This window comes from Pelophylax lessonae, assembly GCF_965119305.1.
Source record: "Pelophylax lessonae genome assembly, chromosome: 2".
Lineage (NCBI taxonomy): Eukaryota > Metazoa > Chordata > Amphibia > Anura > Ranidae > Pelophylax > Pelophylax lessonae.
The window spans coordinates 444,491,986-444,515,324 of NC_138769.1; the positions used below are offsets into that span (position 1 = coordinate 444,491,986).

General features: G+C 44.5%; 1 protein-coding gene across 2 annotated transcripts in view; it reads left to right on the forward strand.

Moving 5' to 3' along the window:
• The window catches only part of MAP4K4 (mitogen-activated protein kinase kinase kinase kinase 4), a 340,786-nt gene that overhangs the window by 197,282 nt on the left and 120,165 nt on the right, over positions 1-23,339 (forward strand). For both annotated transcript variants that reach the window (XM_082246630.1, XM_082246631.1), the window contains exon 4: positions 12,977-13,102. In XM_082246630.1, coding sequence (XP_082102756.1) covers positions 12,977-13,102 — 126 coding nt within the window. The remainder of the gene's footprint in view (positions 1-12,976; positions 13,103-23,339) is intronic.

The window sequence follows — 23,339 nt, forward strand, 5'->3', positions numbered from 1 at the left end:
CCAACCCGCATACATGTAAACCGCCAACCCGCATACATGTAAACCGCCAACCCGCATACATGTAAACCGCCAACCCGCATACATGTGAACCGCCAACCCGCATACATGTGAACCAGGCCTAAAGCGATAGTAAAGTAATTTATAAACAACACCTCCTTCAGGTTTAACCACTTCTTGACCACAAGGATTTGCCCTCTTAATGACCAGGCCATCGGATCGGAGCCGAGCGCCAGGACCAGTTAGGCCAGACACTGCTTGATGACCTATTTTAGGCCTGGTTCACAGAGTCTGTACTGACTGACTATATAATAATGTGCATAAGTGAACCAAAGCCCCTAAATTCAGCAATGAAATTGAAGTGAGGTGGAAATTTAATAATTTAAATTTAATAATAGAATACTGTGATAATACCGTATACCGTGGCAAAACCTTAATCAATTAATCGCAGCATGAAAATCTGATACCGTCACAAGCCTAACCGGGACTTTAATGTTACTGCTTTTGGTGGAACTGCTGCTGTTTATAAACGTTTATGCAGGTGAATTGACAGATTTGTCATAGTTTACAATTATCAGAAGCATATAGATTAGGAAATCTCTGTTATATAATACCAGAATTGAAAAGTGAGTTACATAAGACTTTCACCCACCTGGAAATGAATGTTCTACTGTTAATTTAATAATGGAGTTATTAGAGAAAAGGAACAAGCACATTGGGAGTGGAGGACTGCATATGTAGAAAAATCTGGCAGTATACGACAAGCTAATGCTCACCTTCCCTTATTCTTATACATGTAGAAAATTGTAGAAAAAGTGTATTGTAACCCTGTAATCTTATACAGTATCTCACAAAAGTGAGTACACCCCTCACATTTTTGTAAATAATTTATATCTTTTCATGTGATAACACTGAAGAAATTACACTTTGCTACAATGTAAAGTAGTGAGTGTACAGCTTGTATAACAGTGTAAATTTGCTGTCCCCTCCAAAATAACTCAACACACAGCCATTAATGTCTAAACCACTGGCAACAAAAGTGAATACACCCCTAAGTGAAAATGTCCAAATTGGGCCCAATCAGCCATTTTCCATCCCCAGTGTCATTTGACTCGTTAGTGTTACACGGTCTCAGGTGTGAATGGGGAGCAGGTGTGTTAAATTTGGTGTCATCACTCTCTCTCTCTCATACTTGTCACTGGAAGTTCAACATGGAACCTCATGGCAAAGAACTCTCTAAAGATCTGAAAAAAAAGAATTGTTGCTCTACATAAAGATTGCCTAGGCTATAAAAAGATTGCCAAGACCCTGAAACTGAGCTGCGGCCAAGATCATACAGTAGTTTGACAGGACTGGTTCCACTCTGAACAAGCCTCGCCACGATTGACAGAAGAAGTTGAGTGCACATGCTCGGCGTCCTATTCAGAGGTTGTCTTTGGGAAATAGATGTATGAGTGTTGCCAGCATTGCTGCAGTGGTTTACAGGGTAGGGGGTCAGCCTGTCAGTGCTCAGACCATACGCCGCACACTGCATCTGCATGGCTGTCGTCCCAGAATGCCTCTTCTAAAGATGATGCACAAGAAAGCCTGAAAACAGTTTGCTGAAGACAAGCAGACTAAGGACATGGATTACTGGAACCATGTCCTGTGGTCTAAGTAGACCAAGATAAACTTATTTGGTTCAGATGGTGTCAAGCGTGTCTGGCGGCAACCATGTGAGGAGTAGAAAGACAAGTGTGTCTTGCCTACAGTCAAGCATGGTGGTGGGAGTGTCATGGTCTTGGGATCAAACTGAAGCAGAGCATGATCCCCTCCTTAGGCCACAGGGCAGTATTCCACCATTACAACCCCAAACACACCTCCAAGACTACCACTGCCTTGCTAAAGAAGCTGAGGGTAAAGGTGATGGACTGGCCAAGCGTGTCTCCAGACCTAAACCCTATTGAGCATCCTCAAACGGAAGGTGGAGGAGCACAAGGTCTCTAACATCCACCAGCTCCGTGATGTCTTCATAGAGCAGTGGAGGAGGACTCCAGTGGCAACCTGTGAAGCTCTGGTGAACTCCATGCCCATGAGGGTTAAGGCAGCGCTGGAAAATAATGCTGGCCACACAATATTGACACTTTGGTCCCAATTTGGACATTTTCACTTAGGGGTGTACTCACTTTTTTTGCCAGCGTTTTAGACAATAATGGCTGTGTTGAGATATTTTGAGGGGACAGTAAATTTACACGGTTATACAAGCTGTACGCTCACTACTTTACATTGTAGCAAAGTGTAATTTCTTCAGTGTTGTCACATGAAAAGATATAATAAAATATTTACAAAATGTGAGGGGTGTACTCACTTTTGAGAGATACTGTACATGTTAGACAGAACAATGGCTTCTTTCTGTACTGTGCCAACGTTTAGGCTCCTTTCACATGTGAGCGTATGGATCGCGGGCAGAACCGCCGCGGTTCCGCCCGCGATCCGGAGATTATTGCAAATCGCGGGACGCCTAGCGTTGCCCGTTGATTTGCAATAGACCCCCAAACGCCGAGCGATGTTGCCGCGATTTCCGCCTGCCGAATCGCGGCAACATCGCGCAAACAAAATCGCGGGACGCAATACGCTCCAAAGAAGTACAAGAGCTTCTTTGGAGCGTATTGCGTCCCGCGATTTTGTTTGCGCGATATTGCCGCGATTCGGCAGGCGGAAATCGCGGCAACATCGCTCGGCATTTGGGGGTCTATTGCAAATCAACGGGCAACGCTAGGCGTCCCGCGATTTGCAATAATCTCCGGATCGCGGGCGGAACCGCGGCGGTTCTGCCCGCGATCCAAACGCTGACATGTGAATGCAGCCTTACTTCCATCTTGTGAATTTTGCTGTTAGTAGCTACTTAAAGCTTTTGTTACCCCAACACTTCATATTCCTGATAAGTGCCTGTTGTACCATGCATTTGTAAGAGAAAGTATCCCGTTCTCTTATTGCATTGCTTCCTTTGTGTAAAATCCCTGGTGTTTCTGCCAGACCCTCGGCTTTCCTATTAATAACTGACCACACTAAACAGGAGAGCACACTGTGGTCAGTTCTCTAGCTATGGGGTGTAGTGGTTAGCACTTTCACCTAGCAGCAAGAGGGTCGCTGGTTCGAATCCCAACCATGACACTACTTGCCTGGAGTTTTGCATGTTCTCCCTGTGCCTGCGTGGGTTTCCTCCGGGCACTCCGGTTTCCTCCCACACTCCAAAGACATGCTGGTAGGTTAATTGGATCCTGTATTAAAAATTGGCCCTACTATGAATGTGAGTTAGTGACCTTAGATTGTAGGCTCCTTGAGGTCAGGGACTGATGTGAATGTGTAATGTATATGTAAAGCGCGCTGCGTAAATTGACAGCACTATATAAGTACCTGAAATAATAATATGCTTTGAACTCGGTGGGCTCTCCAATGATCAGACTTGTCCTGACATGCCCCCGTCGCACAACTATTCACTGGGAAGCTCAGAACAAGGATCATTTATAAAAAAACAAAGGTATTTATAATGCTTTTTTTTTATTTTTATTTTTTTTTTTATAGCTACACAAAAAAGTTTTGCCTTTTATTTGTATGGAAAATGGGTTGTTTTAGGCTCCGTTCACATGTAGGCGTTTTGGGGCATTTTTGGGGAGTTTTTCTGCTCTAGGATCAGCTCTCAAAACGCCCAACAAGACAAATCCTATTCATTTCAATGGCCCCTGTTCACATCTGAGCGTTTTGATGCTGTAAGCAAAACGCCCAATGCTCAAAAAAGTACATGAGCTTCTTTTTGGGCAGATTACAGGCGTTTTCCATTGGTTTCTATTCAATCTAAAAACGCCTGCACAAAAAACGCCTGTAAAAATCGCGGTAAAAAACGCGCGAAAACGCTACGCTCAGGTGTGAATGTAGCCTTAGGAAAATGGGTTGTTTTACAAGGTGATCGTTTACAATCACTTTAAATATGGTTTCACATAAGGACCCACACACACAGGAGCATTAAAGTGATACTAAAGACAGAAGTGTTAATTGCCATAATTCATTCAGATAAATCCTATATCATGCCACTGTATTTTTTAATCCTTAAGTACCTTATTCCTGCAGCGCTATTGTGTGGTCACATGATCTTTCCCTGTTCTTTGGCATCTACTGGGAAAGATCCTTGGGAGCATCTTCTTTTAGGCCCCTTTAACACATACGGTCCGTTCAGTTCATCAGTTTAGTCACGTCAAAATGTATCCGTTTTTTCATCCATTTTTTCATCCGGACTGTTTGAGCCTTTTTTATATCCGTTTTTCATCCGATCCCTTTTTTGGACGGGTGAAAAATAGGGCTCCAAAAAAAGGACATTGACGGAAGCGGATGAAAACGTATGTTAACCGATTGCCGACCGCCGCAAGTACATATACTGCAGGGGTCAGCCCCGGCCAGGCAAAGTGACGTACCGGTACGTTACTAGCCTGTCACTTCCTTGTGAGCCAATATCGGGCGAGCGTGCGCCCGCGGAGGTGCGCGTCTGCCCCGGCTCGTTCCCTGGGAAGTCCGTGCGTGTGACCGGCGGACCCGATGTCCGCTGGTCACTCGCGATCGTTCGCCGGGAAGGGAGAAAGGCAGGCGGCTAATGTAAACAAGCCGCCTATCATTCTCCCCTGTGTAGGAATAGTGATCATACGGTTCTACTATGTAGGACCGTTGATCACTGTTCCTACACCAGTAGCCATGTCCAATCACAGTAAGAAGCACGCCCCTAGGGACACACTTAACCCCTCCTTCCCCAATAAAGTTAACCCCTTCCCTGCCAGTGTCATTTTGCAGTAACAGTGCATATGTATAGCACTGATTACTGCAGTAATGTCACTGGTAACCCCAAAAGTGTCAAAAATGTCAGTCAAGGGTCCGATCTGTCCGTCGCAGTACCGCAAAAAAAATCGCAGATCGCCGCCATTACGTGTTAAAAAAAAAACACCAAAAATGACAAACATCTTTCCCTTAGTAGTTGGCAATAACTTTTGCGCAAACCAATCAAAATACGCTTTTTGCGTTTTTTTTTTTTTTACCAAACATATGTAGCAGAAAACAAATTGGCCAAAAATGTTAAATTTTGATTTTTACATTTTTTTTTTTTTTTTTTTTTTTTGGAATTTCATATAAAAAAATGTGAAAAATATTGTTGTTTTTGCAAAATTGACGCTTTTTTTGTTTATAGCGCAAAAAGTAAAAATTGCACAGGTGATCAAATACCATCAAAAGTTCTGTTTGTGGGGAAAAAAAGGACACCAAATTTGTTTAGATACAGCGTAACACGACCGCGCAATTGTCCATTAAAGTCACGCAGTGCCGAATCGCAAAAAAACCCCCTGGTCGTAATGGGGGTAAATTCTTCCGGGGCTTAAGTGGTTAACAGATGATCATCCGTTTTTACATAGAGATGCATTGATGTCCGTTTTTCAACCGTCAACGGATGGATGAAAAACGGACAAACTGACCGTATGTGTGAAAGGGGCCTTACTCTGCTGTTGTATACTCTCCACAGTGTGAGTCTGTGTCTGGCCAGCCCTGATTGGTGCTGTGCCAGTCACATAACAAAGAGAAGAAAAAGTTTCAGAAGCCCAATCCAAATTAAATTGTAAATATTAAACTGTTTTACAGCTCCCAATAAATCTTTATTGAACGTCAGATGTGTATTTTTTTGTGCATCCATATGGTGTAGGCAGAGTCAGATGACTGACACTCGCTTTTATTCTGTTAAGATGGCATCCGCATCCAAGGCTTCTTTTATCTTTACCGGTATAAGCAATTACATTTCATATACCGTATATACTCGAGTATAAGCCGACTTTTTCAGCATGTGTTTTTTTATGCTGAAAAAGCCCCCCTAGGCTTATACTCGAGTCATGGTCTCGCTTGCTTTTTCCCCGGTCAATGCGCATGCGCCGGCACCGCTAGGGAAAGCCCCATACACGTTCGGCTATTCCCGGGTGGAGGGCACATGCGCAGTGATGTGTGTGACCGGGTGACGCCATTTTTATATGTAAGGCGGAAAGGTACGTGAGACTCCTCTGCAGCCCCCCTCAGGAGATACAGTGCTGCGGCCATGGTACAGGAGATTCTCCTGTACCATGCCCACAGCACTGCATCTCCTGGACCACCTGTGCCATGCCTGTACCATCTCCTGTGCCATGCCCACAGCACTGCATCTCCTGTACCATCTGTGCCATGCCTGTACCATCTCCTGTGCCATGCCCCTAGCCCCTGCACCATGCCTGCAGCCCCTGTTTTGGGTCTTGTGGTAGTCCAATTGGGTCCAGTAGCTGCTGCATTTCATACCCTAAGCTTATACTCGAGTCAATACCTTTTCCCAGTTTTTTTGTGGTAAAATTACATGCCTTGGCTTATATTCCGGTCGGCTTATACTCGAGTATATACGGTATTTCATTCTGCTGTATATTAAATCCTAATGTGTTTTTTTTTTTTTTGTTGGGTTTCTTAGTGAATGTAACCAATTGGGATACTATTTGCAGCTCGCATGGTGTTTAGCATTAGGAGGATATGGAGGGGGAGGAAGAAAGGGGAGTGTCATTTACCACTGTTTATACACCCACATGTGTGACTCTAGTCATTTTGGCTGCACAGATAAGAAAAAGGAGGAAATTGGCTGAAATTTTAGCATGCTCTATAGAGGACACCAAGTGGTCCACACAATCTCAACCTACAATGGGGACAGAGGGAAGATGGGAGGGACAGCTGAAGGAAGGATAAACCAGGTATATTTCACTCTACATAGAAATAATGCTTTGTCAGTATGCACACTCTGATATATAGCATGCAATGAGCGCTTTTAATAGACTGGGTTTAATGACACTTTAATGCATTTAGCACCCCTTAATGCTGTTAGTCCAACACATGAAAGAAATTGGGTGTACCTGGTATGGTTCTTTAAAACGGACAACCTCAGCTGGTACTTATTGATTTTGAGTAGCTGCAACACTACTCCAGGGCTCACAAGGACCACCTACCTCCTCACATTTTAATGGATGGAAAATTCTAATTGCAATTCCTTAAAACATACTAGTAGAGAACCTGCTGACCTACAGTCTCACACTGTCTCTGCACACCCTTTTCTTCACTTGTAAACGGAACCCTAAAGTGTATGAAAACCTTGAAAGATGGTAACATTTTGACATGCATCTCTAGGGAACATTCTGCTCCTTTCCCACGCTGTACTGAATCCCGGGATTTTGTTCCAATTCCGTAACACTCGGCAAAGAACCAACCAAGGGTTAGTTGGAGTTTGGATGGCTGAGCAATGAGCCTAATGCCCTGTACACACCATCAGATTATCTGCAGACTTTTGTCTTCAGATTTACCTTTTCTATGTAGTGCAAGGGCCTGCCGGATTGCATACAAATTGAAAGTGTTTAGGTTTGACCTCATATTATATGGTTTTGGTAAGTCTGCAGACAAAAGTCTTCAGATAATCTGATAGTGTGTACAGGGCATAAAGCCCTGTACACACGATCAGATTATCGAACAATCTGTCGTCGGTTTTTTGTGGCATGCTAGTCTGATGTGGAAAGTGAAGAGGTTATTTTCATACAAATTTTCCTGTATGACAGAATTCTACTTCAGAAGTGATGTCATGTGTTGGATTGCTTTGTATGTGTTCTTTCTCTCTGAGCATGCCTAGTCTTGCTCTTAAGATTTTTTTTCCATCGAAATCTGTACTAATGAGACTAATATTTTATAGCCTGTACATCAGGATTTTGTCAGCCGAAAAGTCGGAGTTGGCTGTCAAACACCATACTAACAATCCGATAATCGGCAGATCGGTCGTCGGACGAATTTTCCCTACAGATTTTCTATACAGGCCTTTACAGTGGCTGTTGTCTTGGAGAGATTTGCTGACTTCCTGTTCTAGTGACAACATTGCCACTATGGCAGGAAGTACAGGGACATCACCAGTGGGGACAAAGATTGCCATAAAGGGCTAGTGGGCGATTCAAGCTTTCCTTCTTGCCTTTTGGAGATGCATTTTAATAAAATTAAAAAAAGAAAAAGTTGAGTCTGCAGTGTTAAGTAGAGCAGGAAACCAATGTTTAGATCTGCCTTTTTTTCCTTAAGTTGAATACAAGCTATATTTGACTAGTAGAACTTTTTTTTCCATTTGTTGTGCTATGCTTCGCTGGTATACATAACGATTAACTTGAACAACATTTTCCCATGATAAAAAACCCATTTTAAAAAAGAAAAATCAGCTTCGTTATCAGGAATGGAACCCCACATGAGAATAATTTTCCACAGCTGCAGAAAGATGTCTATGCTTCGATTTATGGCCAGCCAGAATGTTCATATTTGCTGTGTACATGTGGTATGTGCGATTTGTTGTAGTTCCTTGAGCTATGGGGGAACCCAGCTTTTAGATACAACACCAAATTACCTATTGGAAATTTGCCAAGGACTGACAGGAGGCGACAACGCAGAGAGGATTTGACATGAGTATCATATTTCAGGGAGCATTTAGAGATTGAAAAATATGAGCATATGGTGTTTATAATCCCTGCCTCTGACACTCGCTCTCCTCTTACAATCAGGTAGAATCAGCTCAGCAGTTCTAGTGCCTCTTAGTGCTTTCTGTAAGACTGTGCCAAGAGATCTCCAAAAAAATGATGTTTTCCTTTATTTTCCTGACCGAAACAAGCATCGAATTGTTTTGTTTTCAAAAATGTTGCTACCCGACGCAAACCTGGGAAATTCAAAATAAGCAATATTAAGCCCCCGTTCACACTAAGGCGACCTGGTCGCCTCACAGGTCGCTGTAGGTCGCCTCCCATAGGGAAGCTACGGACCCGTTCTAATAGGAGCGACACAAGTCGCTCCGACTTAGAAAAAGGGTCCGGAGCTTCTTTGGGGCGACCAGGAGGCGACCGCCATAGACTTCAATGTTATGAAGTCCGTGGCGGCCGATCCGAGGTCGCGGCGCGCTGCTATGTGAACGGGGGCTTAAATCAATCGTTTCCATCAGTCAAAGCCACATGTCAAAGTGATTAGTATTTTCAGATAAAGGCAGCTCAAATGATCTTTCCCTTTAAAAGCTAAGCTTGGCCCCACGTCCCTATTGGGCCTCTAATGCTGTGGTTGTCAACTTGGGCACCAGGGCTCTAATGTGTTAAGTGACTTAATTGCCCAATGAGTCAACAGATTTTATATGAGCTGTGGTCATCTGTTTTGAGGTTTGTTCCAGCCTGAGGCCCTCTTGAACAGTAGGTTGTGGTCTGAAGAAACAATCTAGAGTCTAAGGTTCGTTTTGTCTAAGAAACATTAGACATACATTGCCAAAAAAACTCAGTCTGTAGTGCTGAAATTATTTTATTAGTTTACCATCAGTCTTTTTGCATGGCAGTATCAAATGATTGTACACAATACGAGTGTGCATTTCCTGTATGTGGAATCGCCATTTGGATGTTACATGTGTATTTTTTTTTTTAACACATTATCTTTTCAGCAGAAATGTAGACTAATAATGGAAATCATTTTTAGAAGTGATTATTTGTACTAAAGCGTTTTCTCAAACTGAATCACTATGGATAACCTGTGGAGTTCCTTAAAGAGGAGGTTCACTGGGAAAAAAATCAAGTCAGCAGCTACAAATACTGAAGCTGCTAACTTAATAAATGGACACTTATCTGTCTAGGGATCCTGTGCCATCTTCTTCCCAGGGCTTGTTATTCACTAGCCTTTGAGTTACTGGCGAGTTACTGGTGCCTGCTTTAGGCTTCACAGCAGGCTGCCCACTGCACATGCATGAGTCACGCTGCACATTTTGAATGGTCCTGCAGTCTTTTGGGACCTTTGATGTGTCCCAGAAGACAGCAGGATGGGATCGGGTACCTGTCAAAACTAGGTACCTGCTCCCCTATAAAAAAAATTATTCCAAATGGAGGAAGACTTCAAGCAAAACTTCCTCTTTTCGAATAGAGTTCAGCTTTAATTTTTTCTAGCCAGTTTTTGCATTCTATAATTTGTTTCCTTGTTTGCCTAATGGCTGATCTAATCTTGTGTCACAATTGTATATGCTATATTTATTTTTTATTTGCACTTTATTTCCCCACAAAAGTGGAGTTACACTTTAAGTCCCCGTTCACACTGGGGCGACCTGTGAGGCGACCTGGTCGCCTCACAGGTCGCCGTAGGTCGCCTTCCATAGGGAAGCTGCAGACCCGTTCTAATAGGAGCGACACAAGTCGCTCCGACTTAGAAAAAGGGTCCGGAGCTTCTTTGGGGCGACCTGGAGCGACCGTCATAGACTTCAATGTTATGAAGTCCGTGCCGGCCGCTCCAAGGTCGCGGCGCGCTGCTCGCACCGCGACCTCGGAGGTCGCCCCCCCAAGTCGGATCACCCCTGTGTGAACGGGGCCTAAAGGAGTTCTGTTGTCACATCATAAACATTCATTTTTCAATGTCGGCATTGTAATCGCAGTAGAAACAATAGTTATTGACAATTTATTAGAAGCGCACATCAAAAATCTCCTTTTATGTTGAGTGCTGCCTCTGCTGACCAACTCTTTCCACAACTTTCTGGTTTCCCTGCATACTTTGCTCCTCTTCTGTTTTACTTTGTTTTTAAAGCGAAGCTTCCATCATTTTTGTGTTTTTATTACAAGTCAGCAGCTACAAAAAGTTAAGCTGCTGACTTTTAATAGGCACACACTCCTCTGTCCCACGATCCAGCGGTGTGGTTACCCGAACCACGGTTCTCTCCCTCTCCTCTCCCTAACACAGATTTGGTGAATAATCCCTCAGAGTTAACAGAAGCACTGCATTCACAGCTCCTTTCCCCTTCCTTACCAGTCTTCAAATGTAAACAGTAGGTGCTTGTAAATTGGTACTTTTAAACTGCTAGAAACTGACTGAGACCTAAGTGATCTTTGTGGGGGTTTTTGGAGATGGATTACTTAACATTACAAAGCTCATTTACCTCTTGTTTAGAGAATGCAAATACTTAGGCCCTGTTCACACTTTGCGTAGCGAGAACTCTCATTCCCACTTAGAATTTTGTGTGGGCAAATTTAACGCGATTCTGTGTGTCGCACATAGGGCAGCCAATTTATTTGTCTGGGCTGCTCTGTGCACGTTTGTCGTTGTTGCAAGTGTCGGTTCACACTGATCCGACCAGACTTCGGGCGACTAATGCAGTTGCCCGTGCGCCGCGACTTCGGCGCGGCTTGCAACGACTTCACATTATGGAAGTCAATGCAAGTCGCTCCGACTTTGCAAAAAAAAGGTGCAGGAACCTTTTTCTAAGTCGGAGCGACTTGAACCTATTAGAACGGTTCCATTGCACAGCATGGACCGCTACTTGTCAGGCGACCAAGTCGCCTGACAAGTCGGAACAGTGTGAACCGGCACTAAAGGTGCTCAAGGACCGAATTTTGGCTTTGAAGTAGGTGCATATTTTAGAGGCGTGTCTTGTTGTGTATTTCACAAGACAATCGCATCACATTTGGGGTGCTAGTAAGGATGAATGGCACCCAAACATGCATTACGTATTTTGCAGCAACTTTAATGTGGTGTGGAATTGTGGGCAGAACCACGCCAAATCTATCTGCAATTCCTAATTGTCGAAGTTTGAACAGGGCCTTAAATTGGTTCAAAACCAATTTAAACCTGAAGGTTTTTTTACCCTAATGCATTTTCTGCATTAAGGTAAAAAACCTTCTTTGTCCAGCTCCTACCCTAGCCCCCCCCCCCCCAAATACTTACCTGAGGCCGATCTTGATCCAGCGATGTGCATGTGCACAAGAGCCACAGCTCTCTCCCTCCTCATTGGTTAAATACAGTAGTGAGAGTCAATCACAGGCAGTGAGGAGAGAGCAGGTGGGCTCAGCCATGTTGCGCTCTGTGTCTTTTGCATACACAGAGCCGACTCAGGAGTAAGCACGCACAAGTTTCATTGTAAGGAAGTTTTTTTATATGACTGCAGCAGTAGATAAAAAAAAAAAAAAAAGTTTAATGAAACTTCAGCTTTAAATTTCTATAGTCTGGGAGAGGTGCATTTCGAACCCCAAAAAGGGTTTATGCAGGCACAAAGGACCCCTTGTTGGACGGCACATTTATTTATCTAGCAAAATTAAATTATTTTTTTTTAATTTCAAATAACAAACATGCTATAGTTACCTGCTCTGAGCAATGGTTTTGCACAGAGCAGCCCCAATCCTTCTCTCCTGTGGTCTTTCACCTGCCCTCCAGGCTCGTCGCCCTGTCTGCGTCTATTGACAGAGCAGGCAGCTCGCCCCCCCCCCCCCCTGCTCACTCAACACATTGACAGCTGTTCTCAATCTGCACAATGAGGTGGGAGGCAGCGGCAAGATCTGCTGCTCTTGTGCATACCGCTGGATCAGATCGGGCGGGTGGTAAAACCCAGAGTCAACCGCCTGTTTTTGTCTGGCCACCCATGTAAACAAGCTCAAAGTGCACCTGTCCTTTTTTCTTCACCAGTTTCTGTAAACCTTTGCAAATAAGAGGGTTACTCAAAAATGATGGTGGAATCCAGGAATGCTAAATCTAGGAGTTCTGCGTTTTTTTAAGGTGCAAGAGAACATAAGATCAAAAAAAATACTTTGAAGTATTTATTTGAGTAAATCTTTTCCAGTAGTGCTTTTGTTTTGGGTCTGTTGTAATGTACATGTCTTTATAGTACCTGTACCTGTAGTATAACATGTAGCCCTGACTTGCTCATAAATAGAGAAGGACTTGAACTTTGTAAATTCTAGTATATGTTCATAGTTCTGAGCCTGTATTCTTTTTGGATCCTTGCTGCATGATTGGCATAATTTTCTAATGATATTTGTGAATCCAATACCCTGGAGGAATATAGATCTATAGACTAATGCAACTAGAAAGTCAGCCGGAGACTTTTTTGGATTGTGTATGCCTTGTTTTATTGTGATCATAACCTAGATTTCCCTTTCTTTTGAAGGACGAAGAGGAGGAGATTAAACTGGAAATCAATATGCTGAAGAAATATTCCCATCACAGAAATATTGCCACTTACTATGGTGCTTTCATCAAAAAGAGTCCTCCCGGTCATGACGACCAACTCTGGGTAAGCGATTTTTAGGAATGTTCCAGATCTCTATGGGATGTGTTTTCTCTTCAAACTGTTCACAGAAAACATGATCCATGCTGAAATTACTGTATTGATGCTTTTCTGCATTAAGGGCCAGTTCATGCCATGAATGGCACAGGAACGCACTTGAGTCCCTGTGCAATATACTTGCGATCCCGGCGTTCCTGTTTGCAGCAGAACACGCTGCAGGGAACTCTTTCCTTGTGCATTTCCCGAACCGTGTTCAAAACACATTGCAGTTGCAATTTGCAGCGGGTGTCAATGTTAATGCCCCCCCCCCCCCCCCTCAAACACTGGTCAAAAAAGTGTGATTACCTGAATCGGATAGCATGGTCCAGAAGTACCATGCTTTGCGGTTGCTCTGTGATTTTTAAAGTACTGCATGCACACTTTTGCTGCAGTCCAAATCAAAATGAATGGGCTCAAATCACACTACACTGAACCACGTTAATCTTACGCATAGTGCGATTCATGGTATGAAGAAGCGCTAAATGGGTGGAAATCATGGGCAGACTGCAGCAAAAGTAGTGCAACTGGATTGCATGCTACTACTGTACCGTGCGATCTGGTGTAGGCAAACGCACTACGTTTGGGGTGTCTTTAAGTTAACGCTGACGCTGCAGACGCAAATTCAATACTTTTGAAACACTGTGAAGAAAAGGCACATGAAACAGTTATCCACACCTTGTTTTAGCGTGAACTGTCCTTTTTAAAAGGGAGGAAAAATAAAAATATATTTCTTAGTTCATTGACAGACACAGCTCCTGATAGTCTTAACCATTGGGTTATACTGCCCCTTACAGGAGTCGGACACTAGGCAGAAAAATTCTGTCTACGCTTATGGGCTTATTTACTCCCTCTCTGCTTAAGGTAGAAGCACTCCAAGGGGCATCAGTGTTGGATCAGGGGGAAAGTAGAGTTGATAATAGTATTTTTAATGGCAACGAGTGGGAACCAATAAAAGTAAATGACGTATTACGTCATTGTTGCCAGGTAAAAGGCTAAAAAGGTAATATATGACCACATAAAGTTCTATTGTGGTCCTTTTTGAAAGTACCTATCTGGAAAGGTGTCTCTGACTTGGATATTCCATACTGAAGGCCTTAGTGTTGAGAGGTTCCCATTGTTTCCCCCAGGAGGGTGCAACGCTTTATACCACTGTAGGGGTACGGATTTCTGGTGAGTGTGGGCCAGATCGTGAGGGGAGCACTCTGTATTCCTCACCTGCACCCCTGGAAACGGATCACTCTAAGATCGATCCGATTTTTGGGAAACACCCATAGCACCAAATGGACTTTTACCCATCATTTCAGTCACCACCAAATATATGTTTTTATATTTGGTCCATATAGCACTAGTCACTTATCCATTATTACTATTGTTTATAAAAGATCACTTAGCACTTTATTTATTGAATTTATCACCTATTTATACCTTTTTTATAAATTATAATTACAGTCACTAATTTTCAGTGTGTCACTTGTCTATTGGCACCGGTTTGCCAATACACCAATTTGGTGTCCAACTTGCACCTTTATATATTACTTTGTACTTTATGGTCAATTTTATCTGAGTACCATTTATATATCTATCACTCACTAGTTATCCTTTTAGGATTTTCATCTTCACCAGTCACTTTATTTACTGGCACCCATTCGCCAAATATTAATCCGGTGTTCACTTTGCACCTTATATTTATCCTTTTGCACTTTGCACATTTTTTATGGTTATATTTATTGCTGCACAACTGTATACCTTGTATTGTACAATATCATCAATATCTAGTACTTTTTCCGTTTATACCTACCAATTGTTATTATTCTAAGATAAATTATCCATTTTAGGCAGCGCCATCTACCTCACCCTTCCCCCATACACTGAATCTGATTCAGGCGCTGCGGACGTGGGTCGCCCTGCTGGGTCTGCAACCATTCGCCCGGAATCCTCTGATAGTGAGGATGATTCCTCTACGTCTGCAACCACACACGAAAAGGCACTGGTGGAAGCACTGATTGTATCTGTGTGTGAGACTTTGAAGATGGAGGACGCAGCTACAGTTGCGACAGAGGCGCAAGGTTCCCTTTGGAACTCACAAGCCATCCAGAGCGGCAAAGGTGTTTCTTTTCCCCGCCTATTTTGACAGAATTGTCGCTAAATAGTGGGGACGACCAAAGCGTCCCCTTGGGTTTCTGAAGTGCTTTACTAGGCATTACCCCTATGAGGAGTCCCTTACTAAGAAGTGGACCCTCTGGTTTCCAGATTTAACAAGGCAACCATGATTCCGGTTGAGTCCCCACTCTTTAATGATACGGCTGACAGGAAGGCGGAGGCTGTGGCCCACAATATATACACTGTTGCTGGTTCGGCACTGAGACTGGTATTCACCATTACCCTGGTGTCGCAAACTCTGACCGAGCGGGCTAAGCTTTTACGCCATACCTGAAGGGAGAAAAGCTCCCCCCTGCCTTTGCTAAGCTGGCGGACCAGCTGGTCCAGGGACTGCAGTTTATCCGTGATGCCTCTTTGGCTACGGCTCCCCTACTGGCGCGGCTTTCTGTTTCTGCAGTGGTCCTTCGGCGCGTCTTTTGGCTCAAATGCTGGTCTGTCGACCAGACTTCTAAAAAGGCCTTGACTTATCTTCTCTTTAAACGAGATCGCCTGTTTGGAGCTACCCTGGACGACATCATAAAGGAAGAGGGAAGCGTACCTTTCTTCCGCAGGCTACTAAGGGCAAGGAACCTCGTCGTAGACGTAGGCATTCCTTCTCGGCTCATAAGAAGTTTTTTTCGTCCCTCGGGGTTGACTGACAAGGCCCTGAAGCCTTTCAGGGCCTCCTCTGGAGGATACAGACCAATCTGGCCTGGCAAACCAAGAGTGGGCTTTTCCAGACCCACGGACAAGGCTCCTTCAGCATGAAGATGCGCCCTGACCCATAATCAGGGGTGGGGGGGGGGGTGTCTTCACTGGTTTCCGGACCTGTGGACTTCCCTGGTACAAGACAAGTGGGTCCCCTATATCATTTGGTTCGGCTACAAGATCGAGTTTCGCTCTTGTCCACCGGCAAGGTTCTTTACTTCCAACTTGCGCCTGTCTGTTTGGTGCAGTACAAGACCTGTTGCTTCAAGGGGTGATTGTCCTGGTTCCGACTTAAGAACATTTTCCAAGTTTTTACTCAAACCGGTTTACAGTACCCTGGAAGGAAGGCAGGGTGCGTCCAATCCTTGACCTCAAGGCGCTGAACTGCTTTGCACGGTTGCAAAAAAACAGAATGGAATCCATTTGCACGATGGTGGCATCCCTGCGTTGGAGTTCCTTGTTTCTAGCGACATCAAGGATGCCTACCCTCACTTTCCAATATGTGCCAGTCACCAGCGCTTTCTCTGTTTTGCCGTGGGAGAGGAGTATTATCAGTTTGTGGAGTTACCTTTTTGGTCTCGCCTCCACTCCTCGGGTCTTCACAAAAGTGTTAGCCCCGGTGCTAGCTTTGTTAGGCCAATGGGGGACCGCGGTGCTGGGCTACTTGGACAATCTCCTTCTGCGAGTGGAGTCTCCTACTACTCTGGTGGGAAACCTGTAGATGACAATATGAACTCTGTGGGAGTTCAACTGGGTTCAGAATTTTCATAAGTGTGCCCTTGTTCTGTCCACAAAGCTGGTCTATCTGGGCCTGACTCTGGACTAGGCTTTAGCCAGAGTGCTCCTTTCTCTGGACAAACTCTAAAATTGCAGGGTGCAATTTTTCCTGCTGTCCAGAAGGTGGTCATCCCTGCGAACTTGCATGTGGTGCTTGGCCTGATGGTGTCTACCTTCGAGGTGGTTCTGTTTGCACAGTTCTATACAAGGTTCCTGCAAAGGGAGATTCTGGCCAAATGAGACAAGTTTCTGCAGTCTCTGGACAATCAGATCCGGCTGAGTCGGGAAAGATGGAGTCACTGTTATGGTGGCTTTGTTCTCCAGCGCTTCGGCTGGGCAAATCCTTCCTCCCCTTGCATTGGACAGTGGTTACCAAGGATGCCTGCCTGTCCGGCTGGGGAGGCGTCCTCGGCAAGCATTCCACTCAGGAGATCTGGACAAAGGAAGAGTCCAGACTACGATCTAATTTCTTGGAACTCCAAGCAGTCAGACTGTGCCTGGACCATTGGACAGATCGTCTTGAGGGAGGTCCAGTGCGCATTCACTCGGACAATGCCACGGCTGTGGCTTATGTGAATCACCAAGGGGGCACAAGAAGTGTCCTAGCGACTCTGGAGGTAGCTGGCATTCTAAAGTGGGCAGAACAGTTCATTCCATCCCTCTCCGCCGTGCACATTCTTGGGGTGAAAAACAGGCAGGCGGATTACCTCAGTTGGCAGGCGTTGGACCAAGGGGAGTGGTCCCTTCATCCTGAGGTGTTTCATCAGTTGTGTCTCTGGTGGGGCATCCCTGAGGTGGATTTGTTGGTTGTCTCAGCCCAACAGAAAGGTGCAGAGGTTTGTGGCTCAGTCACCGGATCCTCTGGCGGATGCCACAGATGCGCTGGGGGCCCCCATGGGGGTCAGTATCGCCTGATTTACGCCTTTCCCTCATCTCAAGCTTCTGCCAAGTCTTCCATGCAGGATCGAGGCAGAAGGGATTCCAGTCAGCTTAGTGGCTCTGGACGGGCCTCACTGGGCTTTGTATGCTAATCTGATGCGGTTGGTCGCCAACGTTCCTTGGAAGCTTCATCTCAGGGAGGACCTGCTGTCCCAAGGACTGATGTTCCATCCTGCTTTACAGTCACTGGCTTTGACAGCTTGGCTGTTGAACGCTAGGTGCTGAAGAATAGAGGTTTATCTGAGTTGGTGATTCCTACACGGTAAAAGCTAGGAAATCATCTTCTAGGAAGATCTACCATTGTACATGGAAGATTTACATTGCATGGTGAGAGTCTCTTGATGTTCATCCTCGCTCCTTCTCGGTGGCTCGGATCTTGACCTTCCTTCAGCGGTGGTTTTAAAAAAAATTGGCCTTGAGTGCCATCAAGGGCCAGTTGTTGGTTTTGGTGGTCTTCTTCAAATGACCTTTGGCCATACACTCCCTGGTGCGTACCTTTCTCCAGGGTGTCCGACATTTGGTTCCTCCAGTGCGGTCTCTGTTGCGGCCTTCGGACCTCAATTTGGTGCTTTCGGCCCTCCAGAAGCCTCACTTAGAGAATCTTCGGGAGATTCCCCTGCTTACGCTGTCCCCAGAAGGTGGTCTTTTTGGTGACTATCACCTCTGCCCGCAGGGTTTCGGGACTGGCGGCGTTGTCCTGTCGTTCACCTTACCTGGTGATTCACAGTAATAAGGTTGTTCTTTGCCCCTGTCCGTCATTCCTTCCAAAGGTTGTCTCTAATTTTTATTTGAATGAAGACATTGTGTTGCCTTCCCTGTGTTGCAGGCCTAAACATCCGAAGGAAATTGCCTTGCATGCCTGGCAGGTACGGAGTCTTTCAGAAAGTCAGACTCACTATTTGTGCTTGTGGATGGGCCTCGTAAAGGATTGTCCGCTTCATCTGCGACCATTTCCAGGTGGATCAGACAGTGATTCAAGCCTATCCCATCAAGGGTCAGATTCCTCCTTTCCCTGTTAAGGCACACTCTACTATGGCACTTAGTGCCTCCTGTGCCTTCCGTCATCTGGCTTCAGTGACGTAGGTTTGCAAGGCAGCCACCTGGTCGTCTGTGCACAGTTTCACAAATTTTGGCCGCAAGGCTTTGCAGGCTGCTGCTGAGAGGACCTGATTCTTTGAGGGTGTATTTGTTTTTTCAGGTGGGCTCCAGTTGTTTTGGTTGAGCTCCTGTTACCTGGTTGGCTACGGTTTAGCCTTAGGAATTTTTTTGCTGTTCCCACCCCTCATGTTTGACACTGCTTTGGGACGTCCCAATGGTTAATATCAGGAGCTGTGTCCGTCAATGAACGAAAGAGAAAATATACATACACACCGTGTCTTGAAAAAGTATTCATACCCCTTGAAATTTCCACGTTTTGTCATGTTACAACCAGAAATGTAAATGTGTTTTATTGGGATTTAATGTTATAGACCAACACAAAGTTTGTAAGAAAAATGATAAACGGTTTTCAACATTTTCTTTTACAAATAAATATGTAAAAATTGTGGCGTGCATTTGTATTCAGCCCCCCTGAGTCAATACATTGTAGAACCACCTTTCGCTGCAATTATACCTGCAAGTTTTTTTGGGGATGTCTCTATCAGCTTCGCACATCAAGAGTAACATTTTTGCCCATTCTTTGCAAAATAGTATGAGAAATGGTTTATAGTGGCGCTTGTGTATATGTTAAAGCACATACATAGTCCTCATAGTATGAATCGAACAATTGAGGATCAAAAAAAAAAATAAAATAATGGAAAATGACAAACAATATAAAATTGATAGCCTAACAGTGTTATCTCAGTCCATGGAGGAAGTTAATAAAAGTTTTTAGAACTCCCCTAATAGCAGCACCCTTAGAGCGAAGCTGTGGACTTTGTGGTTAAAAGCAGGAACAAAGGGGTGCCAGACTATGTGCATCATATAAAATCAATGATTTAATTAAAATGACAAATGGCAACTCATGAGATAGTGGAATAGTAAAAGCATTTTCAGCATAAAAACGTCTGTCCCAAAGCTTCTCCGGACCATCCCGAGGCTGTGGCAGCCTTGTGTGCAAGCTGTTTTTCCTGTATCACCTGGATGGAAGCAGGATGAGGCCTAATGCTGCCCTAACTAGGGTGGAACGCAAGATGGTGCTGGGCTGAACGTGGCGTCACAAGGAGGGCGTGTTGGTCATGTGGACGTGAAGTGGGCGGTAACGCGTTACGAATCCACAAGCTGCTTATTCAGACCTGAGTGGTCAGCGAACCTGTCAATGTTATATAGAAGGAACAACAGCTAAGGAACAGGCATGATTGGCTGACGTATGTGTCTAAAGGAAGTGAAGAGAAAGAACGAGCTAAAGGGATTAACATGATACTAACTCCCAGGAGAAGACTATTAAATATTGAAACTGGTAAACGTGTATTATATGTATTGGAATGAAATACATTAAAAAGAGAAATGGGTTATCTGGTCCAACTAAGTAGGTGTTATGAAGGTGTTTTAAAGAATTTCAAAATAATAATGAGAAATAAGAGATGTGAAAAATGAAAATAAGGATAGGAATAAAAATATAACAATAGAAGGACAAAGAAATAGAGATAAAAATAAAAATAAAAACTAAAGCAAAAAATATATAATAAAAAATATAGACGCTGCCTACTCAGAAGATACTTGTGGCATATTCCGATAGAATTAAAGGTATATATCAAATCCTAATCAGAAAATGGTTTGGTGTTTTGGATACGGTTCAAGAAAACTTTTATAGCGGTAACCAGTTAGTCTGCTAGAGTATTATTGGGATGATTCAGAAACAAAATTAAATGACAAAACAGACTTCAATTTCCTTGTTCATTCCTTTTGGTGCCAGGGTATCGAGAGTGAAGATCCAGTACATTTCCTGTTAACACAGCCGTTGGAACCGTTCTGCTAGGGTAAATGTGTCGGGGATAGATTCGAGGACTTGGGTCCTTGGAGGATTTTTTTGTGATACTCTGAAAAATCATGGGGGACAGTGTGTTTGGGGAGACCAGCCTCTACAAATATACGATGCTCTCCAAACCTGGTATGCAAAGTTCTAATAGTACGGCCCACATATAACATACCACAGGGGCAGGAAAGTCAGTACACCACAAATGTAGAGGTGCAGTTGTGGAAGGTATTGAAGTGGGAGGTTCTATCTTTGTGCAGAGATGTATAGGGTACTAGAGACCCAGACTTGAGTAAAAGTACAAGTGCTCTTTCAAAAAAGTGACTTGAGTAGAAGTTGAAGTGCTCTTTAAGCACCAGACTTAAGTAGAAGTGCTAAAGTATTCAACATTTTTTGTACTTATGTATTGCAAGTAGTTTATTTTAAAATGTACTACTCAATTACTGAAAGTAAAAGTACAAGTATTGTGTTATGTAGTTATTATAGATCATTATAGATCCCACTTAGAGCAGGCCAGGGTCCCCCTCCCATTATAGATCCCCCTTAGAGCAGGCCAGGGTCCCCCCTCCCACATTATAGATCCCCATTAGAGCAGGCCAGGGTCCCCTCCCATTATAGATTCTCCTTAGAGCAGGCCAGGGTCCCACTCCCATTATAGAGCCCCCTTAAAGCAGGCCAGGGTTCCCCTCCCATTATAGATTACCCTTAGAGCAGGCCAGTGTCCCCCCCCCCCTCCCATTATAGATTACCCTTAGAGCAGGCCAGTGTTCCCCTCCCATTATAGATCCTACTTAGAGCAGGCCAGGGTCCCCCTCCCATTATAGATTCCTCTTAGAGCAGGCCAGGGTCTCCCTCCCATTATAGAGCCCCCTTAGATCAGGCCAGGGTTCCCCTCCCATTATAGAGCCCCCTTAGAGCAGGCCAGGGTCCCCCTCCCATTATAGATCCCCCTTAGTGTAGGGCAGGCCAGGGCAGGTCCCCCCCCCCCCATTGAATAGATCTGATCCCCTTAGTGAGTGACTTGACTTCAAGACAGTTCTTACTTCTCCTACCTTAGGCTGTCTCGAGTCCTCCAGCCTCTCTCTTCACAGTCCCCAGTCCAGTCCCCCCTGCTGAAAGAAGAATATATTCCTACCTCCATCCAGTTCTCCCGCGCTGGGCAGCCGCGCTGCACAGTGCCCAGAGACAGTCTAGTAGTCTAGACTATAGTAACTTGCAGTCCCTCCCCCAGCCAGGGCCCAGAGAGATCACTCCGCAGGCAGGTGTCTCTTCTCTCTCGCAACCACCACTTCACTTGAGAGTCAAGCGGGAGGCGGGACTCGGGCCGAGCCGAGGGAGGGCAGAGGCAGCGAGGCTCTGCTCCTGAGTCTTCGCATCGGGTCGGGGATTGGTCGTGACTTGTGAGTCTTAGAGACAGTGAGCAGTGGTAATGTGGGTTTGGAATGGAATGATTCGTAACATTTTTATAATTGTAACGAGTAACGATGCAGCACATAAAAAAAAATATCGGAGTAAAAGTATTAAACTCATCGAAAATATGTACTTGAGTAAAAGTGGAAGTAGGAGAAAAAAAACTATACTCTAGTAAAGTACAGATACCGCCTTTTAGTACTTTAGTACAGTAGTGAAGTAGTTCTACTTCGTTACTATACATCTGCCTTTGTGACACCATCCTACTCTGGTAACCACAATACACCTTCCAAAAATAACAGGAGTAACTCCACTAAACTAGAAGTAACATCCGCGTTTTCCACATCTACCAAAAGTCCCATACCTATCAACGTCTCCACCATTAGGCCTAATAGAGACTTGTGTACCGCAAAATCCATTGATACCAGGCCCACAAGAACCACTTTAGTGACCGGTATCATCAGTTCTTTACCTGTTAGCACCCTTGTAATTATTAATGATCTATCATTAGCACCCATCACTCCTGTCACCACATTATGCGATTGTCGTCCTCTATTTGTCGTGCAAATAAAAATGTCACTCTTGGTGTACAAAGCTGGTAGAGACATCCCAAAAAGACTTGCAGCTGTAACTGCAGCGAAAAGTGGGTCTACAAAACTCTGACTCCGGGGGGCTGAATACAAATGCACGCCACAATTTTAACATTAGCGCCCCTTTGTTCCTTCTTTGTAAAATAGCTAAAGCTGTCAGATTGGATGGAGAGCATCTATGAACAGCAATTTTCAAGTCTTGCCACAGATTCCCAATTGGATTTAAGTCTGGACTTTTACTGGGCCATTCTAACACATAAATATGCTTTGATCTAAACCATTCCATTGAAGCTTTGGCTGTATGTTTAGGGTCATTGTTCTGCTGGAAGGTGAACCTCTGCCCCAATCAAGTCCTTTTGCAGACTAGAACAGGTTTTGTTCTAAAGCCCCGTACACACGTACCGATGGTCGGCATACAAATGTTCCTCTTTTCTCCCCGGGATGTCGGTGTCTGCTGAAAAGTGCAAAGACAGCACAAGGACAGCACAAGAATTTTGTCCGCCGACTGCAGAAGTGATGTCATGTAATGGTTAACTTTCCCTGTGTTTTCTATTTTCTGAGCATGCCCAGTCTTGCAAATCTGCGGTCTGTCGGCCGAATTGTGTACTGACAGGCGAACAATCGTCCGTTCTGGTGTCGGCATACAAATATTTTCATGTTTGCACGAAAGACTTTTGTCCGCGGATTG